This window comes from Dendrobates tinctorius, unplaced genomic scaffold (genome assembly GCF_039654945.1).
Source record: "Dendrobates tinctorius isolate UK_male_01 unplaced genomic scaffold, ASM3965494v1 ptg000166l, whole genome shotgun sequence".
In the NCBI taxonomy this organism is placed as follows: domain Eukaryota; kingdom Metazoa; phylum Chordata; class Amphibia; order Anura; family Dendrobatidae; genus Dendrobates; species Dendrobates tinctorius.
Genome location: NW_027361833.1, coordinates 10,282,327 through 10,296,824, shown reverse-complemented (window position 1 = coordinate 10,296,824; position 14,498 = coordinate 10,282,327). Strand labels below are relative to the sequence as shown.

General features: G+C 40.6%; 1 protein-coding gene across 7 annotated transcripts in view; it reads left to right on the top strand.

The window, feature by feature from the left end:
* Window positions 1–14,498, top strand: part of DMD (dystrophin) — a 3,834,938-nt gene that overhangs the window by 1,143,126 nt on the left and 2,677,314 nt on the right. For all 7 annotated transcript variants that reach the window (XM_073550686.1, XM_073550687.1, XM_073550688.1 and 4 more), the window contains one exon: window positions 7,775–7,925. In XM_073550686.1, coding sequence (XP_073406787.1) covers window positions 7,775–7,925 — 151 coding nt within the window. The remainder of the gene's footprint in view (window positions 1–7,774; window positions 7,926–14,498) is intronic.

The following is a 14,498-nucleotide window of genomic DNA, read 5'->3' as shown; positions in this document are numbered from 1 at the left end:
ATCTCCTCTGCAGTCTCCTCTACAGCAGGTGAAGAGCAGGAGGCTGCAGAATGTGAGGATCTAGATTTCAGCAAAGGAGATGCAGAAATCTGACTCCTAACACTTTCACCCCGTCACCGTGCAGGATACCTAATCCCTCACTTGATATGCTCCTATCCCTAAGTAGGGAACTGGCAGGTGAGAGCACTGGTCACACCGCTGCACTAATACAGCAGAAAGTAAGGACAGACACCAAAAGGGACAAGGTAAACAAAAAATGCAAAATTTAGCTTCCTCTGCTGCAAAACACAACACTGAAAAGCAGAGTAAGGCACCTGGCAAGCGAACTCAGCAAAGCACCACTGCACCCAGAGAGCTCCTTCCTGCAGCTTGGTCGCTGTAGAATGAACTAACACCGACAGTCAGCTGATGCATCAGGTGACCTCTTAAAGGATGGTGGGAGGGGTCACCACCCACATCAGCTAACCCAGCAGCAATGCAATTACACCAGCAGGCCAGCGGGGGAAAAAACAGACATTAACCCCTGATGGCCTGAAAGGAAAAAAGTTTTAATCTGAGAACCAGATCTGCCACATATCCAAAAATGGATCATCACACACACACCCTTGTGACAAGCAGAATAGTAAACCCTAGTTTTCAATGTATTCATAGATTTTGATTAGGAATACCAGGAGAACAAAGCAATATACATGTTGAGAGAGTTGGTAGTTCCTTAAAGCAATTATAATAATGTACCACTCTACACTGTGATCACAATTATTAGGCAAGTGAGTATTTTAACCATATCATCATTTTTGTGCGTATTTTCCAACTCCAAGCTGTATAAACTAGAGGTTTTATTGAATGTTGCTTATTAGGTGGTGTGCATTTGTGTAATGAGGAATGTCGTTGCCTAAGGTTATCCACACCAGCTTGTTTTCCTCAGGAAAATTGGCCAAAAAAGGGAATTAACTGACTATGAAAATTAAAAAATTGTTTGAAGTCTTACAAAGTGATGAAGTACTCTTAAAATTGCTACGATTTTGAGTCATGATCACGGAACCATGAAAAGTTTTGTTTCAAATAGTCAACAGGGTGACAAAAATGGTGTTGAGAAAAAATGTAGCACATTAATTGCCAATGATTTGAGAAGAATCAAATGAGAAGTAGCCAGAGAATGACTTTTGTCCAGATGGATGGGCTTGTGGCTCCATCAGTAACAGGCACAGACCTCCACTTTGACTCCAGCAAGTTTCAGGTGGAGTATTGCTATGGGATGGATCCAAGTCCTCTTCAACCTGAAAAGGTCTAATGAGCTAGATGAACCTTTTAAAATTGAAGACGTACTCAAAGTCAACTCCCAAACCTACTGCCATTTTTTACAAGACTCTTTCTTGAAGCTGTGGTACAGGAAAAGGTGTCCATCTTTCATGAAAACTAAGATTATTTTGCCAGACAGTGATCCATCGCATGCATCAAAGTACTTCGCTGCTTGGTTGACCAGTGAAGGCCTTAAAGATGTAAAGATAATGATATGGCCTCTTATGGTCCCATTTCACTTAACGATGCACCAGTGATCCTGACAACAATACAACCTGGTAAGGATCGCTGGTGCGTCGCTAAATGGTCAATAGTAAGCTGTCAAACAGGCAGATCTCTTCAGCAATGCAGCAGCCATCCAGCGATCCTCGGCGGTCATTAGTACTTTGACACACAGCAGCTTTTCTGACGACTCATGCCTGCGTCCCTGAGTTCTGCATCGCCAATGAGGTCGCTCGTCGGGTCAAACACAGCGATGTGCACTGGCCAGCGGGGCACCGATGATGAAAAAGTGACCCAGGACATTCGAGCACGATCAACGATATCCAGTGGGGGGGTGGTCGCCGCTGCGTGTCACATGTAGCAATATCGCTGGCAAGGTCGCTGTTGCGTTACAAATCTGTGACGCTTTAGCGATCTCGCTAGAGATCTCGCTATGTGAGACGGGGGCTTTACTCACATGATCTAAGCCCTATTAAGAACTGCCCTTCTTAAACAGGAGACTTAAAGTGAAGGAAAACAGTACACTTCTCTGAACAGTGTCTTTGAAGCTGTGGTTGGTGCTGCCCAAAATGTTGACTGTCAACCGATTTATGGATGGAAGGCTTACAACTGTTATTGAAAAAAAGGTGGCTATATTGGTCATTGATTTTTTTTAAATGTTAGAAATGTATTTTTGTACATTTTGAGCTGCTTCTTTAGTATTCTCACAGATGAAAATTTACATTTTTCATTTTGTTGCATAATAATTCTGCAAACTAATATATGTCCAATAATTGCACACATGTAGATATTCTACGAAATATAGCAAAACTTCACTTTTAGTTTCTTAACTATTCAGATTTCAGGTTTATTAACCTTTTGCATTTACCACAAATTGTCTAATAATTGTGCACAGTGTATAGCACAAATATTACCTGATCCTCATTCAGAAACTTCCAAATGACATATTCTCCATATAACTGAGCAAAATGATAACATCAGGTATCTTTCCCTCCTCATTTAAGCATGCCATCATACATCCATTACTTAAAAAAAATCCCTTGACCAAAACTGTGCTGCTAACTGGAGACCTGTCTCTAATCTTCGCTTCATCTCTAAACTCCTGGAACGATTGGTTCACTACTGTCTTATCAGCAATCTCTCAGACCCTCTTCAATTCAATTTCCACTCTTTACACTCTACTGAAGCTGCCCTCACTAAAGTCTCTAATGATCTACTAACAGCTAAATCTAATGGTCACTGCTCCATGCTAATTCTCCTGGATATCTCTGCTGCATTCGACACTGTGGATCATCAGCTCCTCCTCACTATGCCCCATTCCATCGGCCTCAAGGACACTATTCTCTCCTGGTTCTCCTTCCACCTCTCTGACAGCTCCTTCACTGTATCTTTTGCTGCCTCCTTCTCCTTTCATCTTCCTTTTGCTGTTGAGGTTCTTCAAAGATCAGTCCTAGACCCCCTCCTTTTACTCCTTGGAGCGCCTTGTCTACTCCCACCTTACCAGTTACCTCTCCACTCATTTCCTCCTAGACCCTTCACAGTCCGGCTTCTGCCCCCTACTTTTGACAGAAACTGTACTCATCAAAGTGACCAATGATTTTCTGACAGCTAAATGTAATGGTGACTACTCTGTTCATTCTTCTAGAAATTGGACAAACAACCATTCTGCCGCCTCACCACCACCTGAGCTGCTGCACCCCCGACCTTCTGTCTCTTCCAAACTATCCCGTAGAATGTAAGTCCGCAAGGACAGGGTCGTCTCCCCTCTGTACCAGTCCGTCCTTGTAAATATGTTTACTGTTAACGATATCTATAACGTTGTATGTAACCCCCCTTCCCATGTACAGCACCATGGAATTAATGGTGCTATATAAATAAATAATAATAATAATAATCAGTTTCCAGTAACATCTGTATCTTGATGACACTGAATTATACACCGCTACTCCAAACATCACGCCTACATTATTACAAAATACCAGTGATTGTATTACTGCTGTCTTCAACATCATGTCTTCCCTATATCTGAAATTGAACTCCTTGTGTTTCTTCCCTCTACTAACCTACCTGTGCCCAACATTGCCATTTCCGTGTGTGGTTCTACCATTACTTCCCAGCAACATGCCCACTGTCTTAAGGTTATACTTGATTCAGAGCTTTCATTCACCTCCCCCCACATCCAATCACTGGCTCGCTCTTGCTGCCTGCACCTCAAGAACATTTGTAGAATTTGACCTTTTCTTACTTTTGATTTATCAAAATTTCTAACTGCTGAATTTATTCATTCTTGTCTGGACTATTGTAACTTTCTACTAATCGGTCTCCCTCTTACCAAACTCTCCCCTCTCCAATCTGTCTTGAATGCTGCATTCAGGATCATATTCATCATCAACCATTACACCGATGCCTCTACCTTGTGCCAGTCATTGCACTGGAAACCCATCCACTCAAGAATTCAATACAAACCTAACACTCTCACCCACAAAGCACTCCATGGTTCAGCACTACCCAACATCTCCTCCCTTGTCTCAGTCTACCACCCCACCCATGCCCTCTAGTCTGCTAATGACCTGAGGTTAACATCCTCGATAATCTGAACCTCCCACTTCTATCTCAAAGAAGTCTCACGTGCTGTGCCTATTTTTTGGAATGCACTACCCAGAATAATTTGATTCATCCCCACAGTTTTAAAGGTGCCCTAAAAACACTTATTTCAGACTGGCCTACACCTCCACACATTAATTTACCTGTTCCTGTGTGGCCCATTCAATATTTTTTTTACCATAACCAGGTTCCTTGTATCATTTTCTCACATACTTTATGCATTTAATAGCCCTCTGTATTTGTACTTTTACATATTCTGGCTGATAACCGGTTCATGCAGCATGACACGAACACCCTATTTATTACACTATGGCTGGTCAGAATAATGAAAGCCATTGTTATTATTAGTATTTATTTATATAGCACCATTGATTCCATGGTGCTGTACATGAGAAAGGGTTACATACAAATTACAGATATCACTTACAGTAAACAAACTAACAATCACAGACTGATACAGAGGGGTAGGACCCTGCCCTTGTGGGCTTACATTCTACAGGATGGTGGGGAAGAATCCAGTAGGTTGGGGGTTGCAGCAGCTCTGGTGATGGTAAGGCGGTAGCTCCAGTAGTGGTGAGGAGGCGGCGGGTTCATTTCAGGCTGTAAAGTTTCCTAAAGAGTTGGGTTTTCAGGTTCTGTCTGAAGAATCTGAGTGTGGTTGATAGCCGGACGTGTTAGGGCATAGAATTCCAGAGGATGGAGCATATTCGGGAGAAGTCTTTGAGGCGGTTGGGTGAGGAGCGAATAAGTGTGGAGGAAGGAAGGAGGGCTTGGGAGGACAGGAGATAACATGAGGGAAGAGATCAGGAGATTAGTTCAGAGAAAAATGGTGGAGACAGGTTATAGATGGCCTTGCAGGTCAGTATTAACGGAGGAGTAGCGAGGAGAGAGATTTATTAGTCAGGCAGCAGAGTTAAGGATGGACTGGAGAGGTGTGATTGTGCCTGCAGGGAGGCCACAGAAAAGGATGTTGCCGTAATCGAGGCGGGAGATGATTGAGGGTTGATAGAAAGGATGGATTCTGGAAATATGTTTGAGTGGGAGGCGACAGGAAGTGGATTGTTACCATCCACCTTTCGTGTGTCCCCTATTTCATCATAGATTGTAAGCTTATGAGCAGGGCCCTCACTTCTCTTGGTATTTATTGATTTATGTGATTAATGTTATGCTGTAATGTCTTTTCTTGTCTGTACAAGTCCCCACTAAAATGTAAAGCGCTGCGGAATATGTTGGCGCTATAGAAATAAAATTATTATTATTATTATTATCCTTATTATTATCATGACTGCATCTGCATTGAAAATTGTGAGCAACAGCTTCACAGTATACTGTATTTAGAAAGCAACTGGCAGTGTACCCAATTTATCCAATTGGTGAGGATTACAGACATAGAATTTATGGCATATCCAGTGACAGGTAATAAACTGTATGGGTAGCAGCCACACTATGGCCAAACAAACCATTGTCACTAGAGTTGAGCGACTTTAGTCGGATCGGGTTTCATGAAACAAAATTTGTTTCAGATGAAACTGGTCCGACTAGGGCAAAAAAAGTCAGAGTTTTATCCGAAACCCAACCCCAATGCAAGTCAATGGGGAATAAAAGTTGGCATTGAGTGGATGAATGTCATCCGCTCAATGCCAACTTTTATTTCCCATTGACTTGCACTGGGGTTGGATTTCGGGCAAAACTCTGACTTTTTTTGCCCTAGTCGGACCAGTTTCATCTGAAACAAATTTTGTTTCATGAAACCCGATCCGACTAAAGTCGCTCAACTCTAATTGTCACCATTCAGTTTTACCAAAATGTCACAATTTTCAAACTCATTGTTAACCTGTTATGCATTTTTGAGGCTATTTGTTTAAACTTGTTTTTAGATCCAAAAGTGTGTTTTTAAGAAGAGTTAAAGAGTATTCCACATTCACAAAAGTGATGTCAAAACAACTGCACAGTTGTAAAGCAACAAAGATGGTACTCACTCTCCCTGAGTCCACCACTGGCTCTCTATAACTCCATAGGTCTGTCTCTATTGGTTGTAGTGGTGTCATCTAAAAGGACCATACATCATCCCCATAGCCATTCACTGAGCTCAGCAGCTCAAGTCATCTACACCAGAGCAGCAATTGAGCTCTGCAGCCTATACACAGGGACCAGAGCAGTGGTGGAGAGTCAGAGATGCGCCCTGGGTGAAAACTAGCTTTTTTCTTTTTTTGCAGTTGTTTGGGAACCACTTTTGCAAAAGTTTTTAACTTCTTTAGATAAAAAATTGTATTTGCCTACATCGACCACTCGAGGAAACATACATGTTTACTGCATAATGTTTTATTATTCAGTTGTATGCCACTAAGTGCTCTCTAATGGCAGCAGCATGCTTGCGGCATTCAATAATTGTCTGTGCAGGCATTTAATGTTTGATAATTGATCCAAACTTTTGAAAACTAATGATCTGATTTTAGCCATACAATTTTGGCATAAAACGATTGATACTTAATAACAATGCTTACATAAAAATGAGTGGCTTTTTTATTTATTAATGTATTTTAGTTCAGTGATCTATTATTTCCAATCATTTCAATGTTATAACTAACGTTATAAATTTATAGTAGATATACTATAGCAGATTCATCTTTGCAGCGTCAATCACTTTCATCCATGCTATGGATTAAAAGAAGAAGCAGCAGCTGTACTTTCACAGCCTTAGGCGGTGTTATGGCAGATGACAGCACAGTTATGCACAATGGTTTGAATTTAGAACATTGGTATGCAAACATTGAAAAATCAGGATAAAGAAACTTGGGTTAAAGTAAACATTTTTTTCCAACTGGTAACTAATTTTATTTAGTTTTCAAAAAATAGCATTTAAAGGGCATGGAATTGTATGTGGTGTCCAAAATTGAAAGTGCTGTACTTTGTTTTGGCATATTTTTGTGCTTTATGTATGGTACTGCTATGTGTATACTGTATGTGATACATTTCAATCTACTGTGTTTGTATGTGCACTCTGCACTATTATCTTTCTGTACCACATATACTATGGAGTTGTTTACTTACAATATTTGTATCTTACTCTACTGTAAGCATTACAATTTTAATTTCCATACATATTGGCATTCCTTTGCTGTATTGCTTTATACCTGTGTTAAATGTACCGTGCCATCAGCAACAGTATTGGTATTACAGGTACAATACTTTTGTCTATCTGACCCTCATATATTTTTCTAATATTGACAGAACCTGCACCCGGTCAGCGTGTCTCCTTTGTATTCTCACTGCAAACAGTATGTTCTGTACAGTACCTTAAAAAGGTTCATTTGCTTGACATAGAAATTCAGTTTTGCAGTTTTCAGTGCCCTGTCTGACATGATGGCTTCAGATCTAACTACTAGTTATCCTTAGGGTTTTGGATTGTAGTTACATTTTTCTCAGCCTATAATTGATGTCTCACAGCAAATAATGTTGTAACTAGAGTGGCCACTATTTTTCTACTTACTATAGCGAATAGAAGCCAGTATAAGAAGACAATATGGACAAACCTCAAGAAATCTCATGAAAGATGTGTATTATTCTTACATCTATTTGAGTTTTTCCAGTTTATTTCACATCGAATAAAGATATACAATTACAATGTTTAATTATTGTTTCATTTTAGTTTGCACAAAACATTGATGGATCTTCAGAATCAACAACTGCAGCAGTTAAGTGACTGGCTTTCACAAACAGAAGCGAGGACAAGGAAGATGGAAGCTGAAATTCTGGGTCCTGACTTGGAAGATATAAAACGTCAGATAGAAGATCATAAGGTTTGTCTTCATTTTGAGCAGTTGTTTTAATTTATTTGCAGCTCTGTCTGGTATTATTTTCCTTTGATTGAATTCAGTGTACGTATTTTATGTAGTTAATACAAATCTTTATGGATAAGCTTTAGCCAACAAGTTTTGCAGATGAGGAACTTTAAGAATGGGCATATGGGAAACGTTGGGAATAATGTTTAACCATCGTTTGAACTTTATAGACCATATATCTTTTTTCCGATCTACTATACAACTATACATTTTTTTGTACATGTCAAATATACAATATGGACAACTACACATTACACCTACAAAAGTTACTATGTATCCCACTTGTGGAGTTGAGGTCAGTCAAGTTCTTCCAGATGAAACTCAGCCAACTATGTCTTTAAGGAACTTGGCTTGTGCACTGGGGAACAACATTCTGGAACATAAAGTTATATGCATATGTTTGTTAACAGACTGCTCAATACAGAAATGTAATTTGCCACTCCACAGGATATGTTTCCACAGATCCAGGGACCAATGGTGCCTTGCTTTACACCACTACATCTGACACTTGACATTGTGCTTGGTGATGTAAGATTTGCATGGAGCTACTTGCCCATAAAAACCCGTGCAATAATCCTCCCAGCATCCAGCTTTTTTGCTGATGTTAATGCTAGAAAAGGTTTGTAACACTACAGTTACTCAGTCAGCAGAGTGCAGGCATTATGTGCTTCAGCACTTGGTGACCTGGCAATGTGGTCTGCCAATTAATGGCTGAGTAGTGGTGGCTTTTATTCACTTCTACTTTCCAGTAAAGTCACTCACAGTTGATCTCAGAATATTTAGGAGGTAATACATTTCAAGAACTTATTGCAACTGTGATATCCTATTACAATACCACGTTCTCATTCACTTAAATCATTTGAAAAGCTACTCTTGCACAAATGTGTGTACAGGTAGACTGCAGTGATATGAGGAAGGGTTTTATACACATGTGGCAATGACTGAATAATTAAAATAAAATCAATAATTAAGAGGTGTGTTCCAAAAATGTTACCCATTTAGTATATTTGTATTGAAAAGTCTGGGACTAAGATGAGATCAATCTATCCTCTTATTTAGTGCAGTTTAGTTTCCATTGAAGTGAAAACAATCAGAGCAGCAGAACATACAGGGCGTGTTTTAGACAAATATAGTATAATGCAGCCTCAATATAGTATAATGCAGCCTCTATACAGTAGAAAGCAGGCTCCATAAGGCATAATGCAGCTCTTATGTAATATAATGCACACCTCATAGTCATCCAGTATAATTGCCACCATATACTCACTGATTTAAAAAGCAATACAATACTCTCCTTTCCCCATTACCCCGCTGCTACATTCTCTGCAGCACATCTCCTCAGCAGCTCAATTGCCCAGCACAGTGTGGCATGATGAAGTGACATCCTCACTCCAGTTCCTGTAAATTCCTGTGATGTCTAACATGAACTGCACGCCTAAGATCTCCCCAGATTGGCTCAATAATATTGTGGTCAGGAGACTGACTCCAGAACCTTAACTTTGCTCTGCTGTAGCTAATGACAGGTCGACTTGGCCTTCTGTTTTTAATAGTTGTCATGTTGGAATGTCCAAGCACATCCCATGTGCAGCTTCCAGTCTGATGATTGAAAATTTGCCTCCAGTATTTGCTAATAACATGCTGCATTCAGCTTTCTTTCAACTTTACCCAAGTTTCCTGTGCCTTTGTAGCTCACACATCCCCAAAACATCAGCGATCCTACTTTACAGTAGGAATGGTGTTCCTTTCATCATAGGTCTTGTTGATCTCTCTTCAAATGTATTTTTATGGTTGTGGCCAAAAAGTTCAATTACGGCTCATCACTTCAAATTACCTTGTTTCAGCAGTTTTGAGGCTTGTCTCTGTGCTGTTTTGCATATTGTAGGAGAGATACTTTATGGCATTTGCACAGTAATGGCTTTCTTCTGGCGACTCGACCATGAAGCCCATTTTGCTTCACGTGTCTCCTTATTGTGCATCTTGAAACAACGACACCGCTAGTTTTAAGAGAGTCCAGTATTTTCAGTTAATGTTATTTGTGGGTTTTTCTTTGCATCCTGAACAATTTTCCGGGCACATGAGAACAAAATTTTTGCTGGTCTACCTGACCGTGGTTTTGTTTTTACAGAGTCCCTGATTTTCCATTTGTTAATCACAGTTTGAATGCTGCTGACCTTATCAATTCCTTGGATATCTTTTTGTATCCCTTTCCTGTTTTATACAGTTCAACTACCTTTTCCAGTATATCCGTTGACAATTTTTTTGCTTTCCCCATGACTCACAATCCAGAAACATCAGTTGGTGGATGATAGATGCAAGAGTCTGTCTGAATGTCAGAAACTCACTCAGCTTTTATGTGCACACACTGATTAAAAGCAAACAGGTCACAGGTGAGGATGTTACCTTTATTAGCCATTCAAATCCATTTGTGTCAACTTCTGTGCATATTATCAGGCCAAAATCACCAGGGTATGTGAACTTTTGATCAGGGTCATTTGGATGTTTCGGGTGTCATTATGATTTAAAAAGAGAAAACACAGTAATTTGACAATAAATGGCTTCACCCAACCACTAACAATGAGTATAGAAAAAGTTTTGGTGTTATCATTCATATTCTCTGAAAAAGCCCAGAAAGCAAAAATTCTGCTGGGGTATGTAAACTTTTGAGCACAACTGTATACATATATGAGGGGCGTTCATTATATATTTCCCCTGACCCACTTCCTGTGGACTGAGAGTAATGAAACTTGGCACAGTTATTAGTCCTTCTCTACATATGTGCCACCTAGGGATACACACTTCCCCCTTCTCTTTAAGCAACTGTAAACACCTCACTTGTAGAAGTCGACAGGTTGCTCCAAAAGCTACATTGTGACCTCAGAAATCAGAGTCTCATCATCTGGAAAATGCGTGCCCTTCAAAAATAACTTCATTGTTGGAAAGAGGTGGATGTACGATGGTGCAAGGTTTGGTGAATAAAGGGGATGCAGTAGAATTTCAAAGCCACAGGAGCATAATTCTATTTAGGCAACATGTGAGTTGTGAAATGGTACACTGTCTTGCAGATGGCGGACAACTTTGGTAAGCATGCCACGTCTCTTGGTTTTGATAGCATCCCACAATTTCTGCAGCAATGAAGCATAGTATGCCCCAGTGTTCATGGTACCATTTGCTAGGAAATCCATCAATACTACTCCGTGCTGGTCCCAAAATACTGCAAGCATGACCTTGCCTGCCAAGGCTTCGGCACATGGCTTCTTTGAGTCATGATGCTTCCATTGGACTTTAGTCACAGGATCATAGTGATAAGCCCAGCTTTCATCATGTGTAATCAGTCTGTTGAAAAAGTCCTCATAGTTTCGATAGCTCATTGTCAATAGAGCCTGAGAGCATTGGACTCGTTCCTGCTTCTGGAAAGGTGTGAGCAGCTGGGGAACCAATCGAGTGGATACCTTATGCATGTGTAGATGGTCTTGGATGATTTTTCCACAGACCCCACACTATTCTTGACATCTTGGGCTAGGTGGCGAATGGGTATGTGGCGATTTCCAAAATGGCGAACTGCCCTTGCTGGATGGTGCGTTCATCAATAGCAGAGTGGGGTCGCCCTGGAATTGGAGCTGTTTTCACCGAAGTCTGACCACATATGAATTGACAATGCCAGTTCTTGACTACATCATATGATCAGGATATATCACTATAAACCTCTTTCATCTCATTGAACGTCTTCTTTGGTGTGCGGCCTTTCAAGGAACTTGATGACTGTTCTGTATTCCACTGGGTCCATTATCAAACCTCACACCACTTCAGCACCTGTAAAATCAAGACCATTATCAGTTCTGAGTTGCAATTTGGCATGTAACCTATAGAGACATATCATTACACATGTGCAGTTTCAGCATCCTGTGAGAAATAGAAGTGGGTCATTGGAAATCTTTAATGAATGCCCCTCAAATATAAATATATATATATATATATACATGTATACCGTATATACTCTTCTATAAGCCGACGTGAGTATAAGCCGACCCCCCTAATTTTGCCACAAAAAACTGGTAAGACTTATTGACTCAATTATAAGCCTAGGGTGGAAAATGCAGCAGCTACTGGTAAATTTCAAACATAAAATAGATACCAAAAAAAGTAAAATTAATTGAGACATCAGTAGGTTAAATGTTTTTGAATATCCATATTGAATCAGGAGCCCCATATATTGCTCCATACAGTTCATGATGGCCCCAAAAGAAGCTCCATACAAAATACACCCCATATAATGCTCCATAAAGTTAATAATGGCCCCATAAGATGGTCCATACAAAAAATATGCCCCATATAATGCTTCATACAGTTCATGATGGCCCCATAAGATGCTCCATACAAAATACACCCCATATAATGCTGCACAAAGGTTAATAATGGCCTCATAAGATGCTCCATAGAATAATATGCCTCATATGCTGCTCCATAAAGGTTATGGCCCCATAAGATGTTCCATAGATTATGCTCCATATGCTGCCCCATAAGATGCTCCATAGATTATGCCCCATAAAATGCCCCATAGATTATGCCCCATAAGATGCTCTCTGAAATATTCTGAGACAGAGCAAAAAGAGGCCAATCTAATAAGGGACAAAGAGCGAATTGGCAAATACAGATAAATAAGAGTGGAAATTCAGCACAGCCCAGTCGGGGCTGGCTGACCACACAAAGACTGAATAGAACAACAAAATCAAGTGTGAACATTAGCAGAGAAACTTAGCTTGAGCTGACTGGAACAGAGCTGAGAACCAAGACCTGACAAGCAGAAGGAATCAGCAGCACCAGAGTAGGGCGTCAGCTGTCTTAAATCCAATCTGAGACTCCTGAGGTCCAATCGTCATCCTCATTATCAGGTGGCAGATCTCTACTGATTAAATCAGCCTCACTACCTCCTGTTACCACCAGAGGGAGCCTGGAAGGAGAACTCAATTAACTCACAGCAATGCTCCATAGATTATGCCCCTATAAGATGCTCAATAGATTATGCCCCATATGCTGCTACAAATAAAAAAAACTATATACTCACATCAGTTGCTGCCCTCTGCTCATCAGTGTTGCCAGCTCTGCAGTGACTGTTCAGGCATAGGGCGCGCACTAACTAGGTCATCGTGCCCTCTGACCTGAACATCACTGCCAGTGGACGCAAGACAGCAGAGCGACGCACAACGGTGGAACGGGGACAGGTGAATATTGCTCCCCCATAATACTGACCCCTCCTGGCACAGGTCACTGTAGCCCCCCTCCTTGTTCCATGCTCTCGGCGCCGCTGCTCTTCCTCTGTTCAGCGGTCACATGATACTGCTCATTAAAGTCATGTATATGCGCATATTCATAACTTGAATGAGTGGTACCATGTGACTTACACCCCAGAGTATTGAAGGAGATAGCAGAAGAAATTTTTGAACCGCTCTCCATAATCTTTGAAAATTCGTGGAGAACAGGAGAAGACCCAGAAAACCGGAGAAGAGCAAATGTTGTTCCTATGATCAAAAAGGGAAGAAGGTGGCCCCAGGCAACTATAGGCCGGTGAGTCTGACTTCTATACCAGGAAAGATCTTTGAACAAATTATTAAACAACATGTATGTCGGTACCTGGATAAGAATGAAGTGATTAAACATAGTCATCATGGGTTTGTAACTAATAAGTCATGTCAGACTAACTTAATTTCCTTCTATGACAGAATCACTGATTGGGTGGATCAGGGAAATGCTGTAGCTATAGTATATCTTGACTTCAGCAAAGCATTTGACACAGTATCTCACACAATCCTTATTGAAAAAATGACTAAGTATGGAATGGACAAGGCAACTGTTAGGTGGATTCATAACTAGCTTAGTGATCGGACCCAAGGAGTGGTTGTAAATGGCTGCACATCCAGTTGGAAGAATATCTCAAGTGGGGTACCACAGGACTCTGTCCTGGGCCCTGTATCTTTCAACATCATTATCAACGATTTAGATGAAGGAATTGAGGGTAAACTGATTAAATTTGCTGATGACACAAAGCTAGGAGGGATAGCTAATACTAGAGAAGAGAGAGAGAGGATTCAAAAATATATAAATAAACTGGAACAGTGGGCAGCAACTAACAGAATGGTTTTTAACAGGGAAAAATGCAAAGTACTACATCTGGGCAATAAAAATGAAAAAAGCATATACAGAATGGGAGGAATAGGGCTAAGCAACAGCACATGTGAAAAAGACTTGGGTATACTAATAGATCACAGACTGAATATGAGTCAACAGTGTGATGCAGCAGCAAAAAAGGCAAATGCAATTCTAGGATGTATTAACAGAAGCATACAGTCTAGATCAAATGAAGTCATTATTGCACTCTACACCTCTTGGTCAGACCTCATCTGGAATACTGTGTCCAGCTTTGGGCGCCACATTTTAAAAAAGACATCAACAAACTTTGCAAGTTCAGAAAAGAGCGACCAGAATGGTGACCAGTCTGCAAACCCTGTCTTATGAGGAAAGGTTGCATGATTTGGG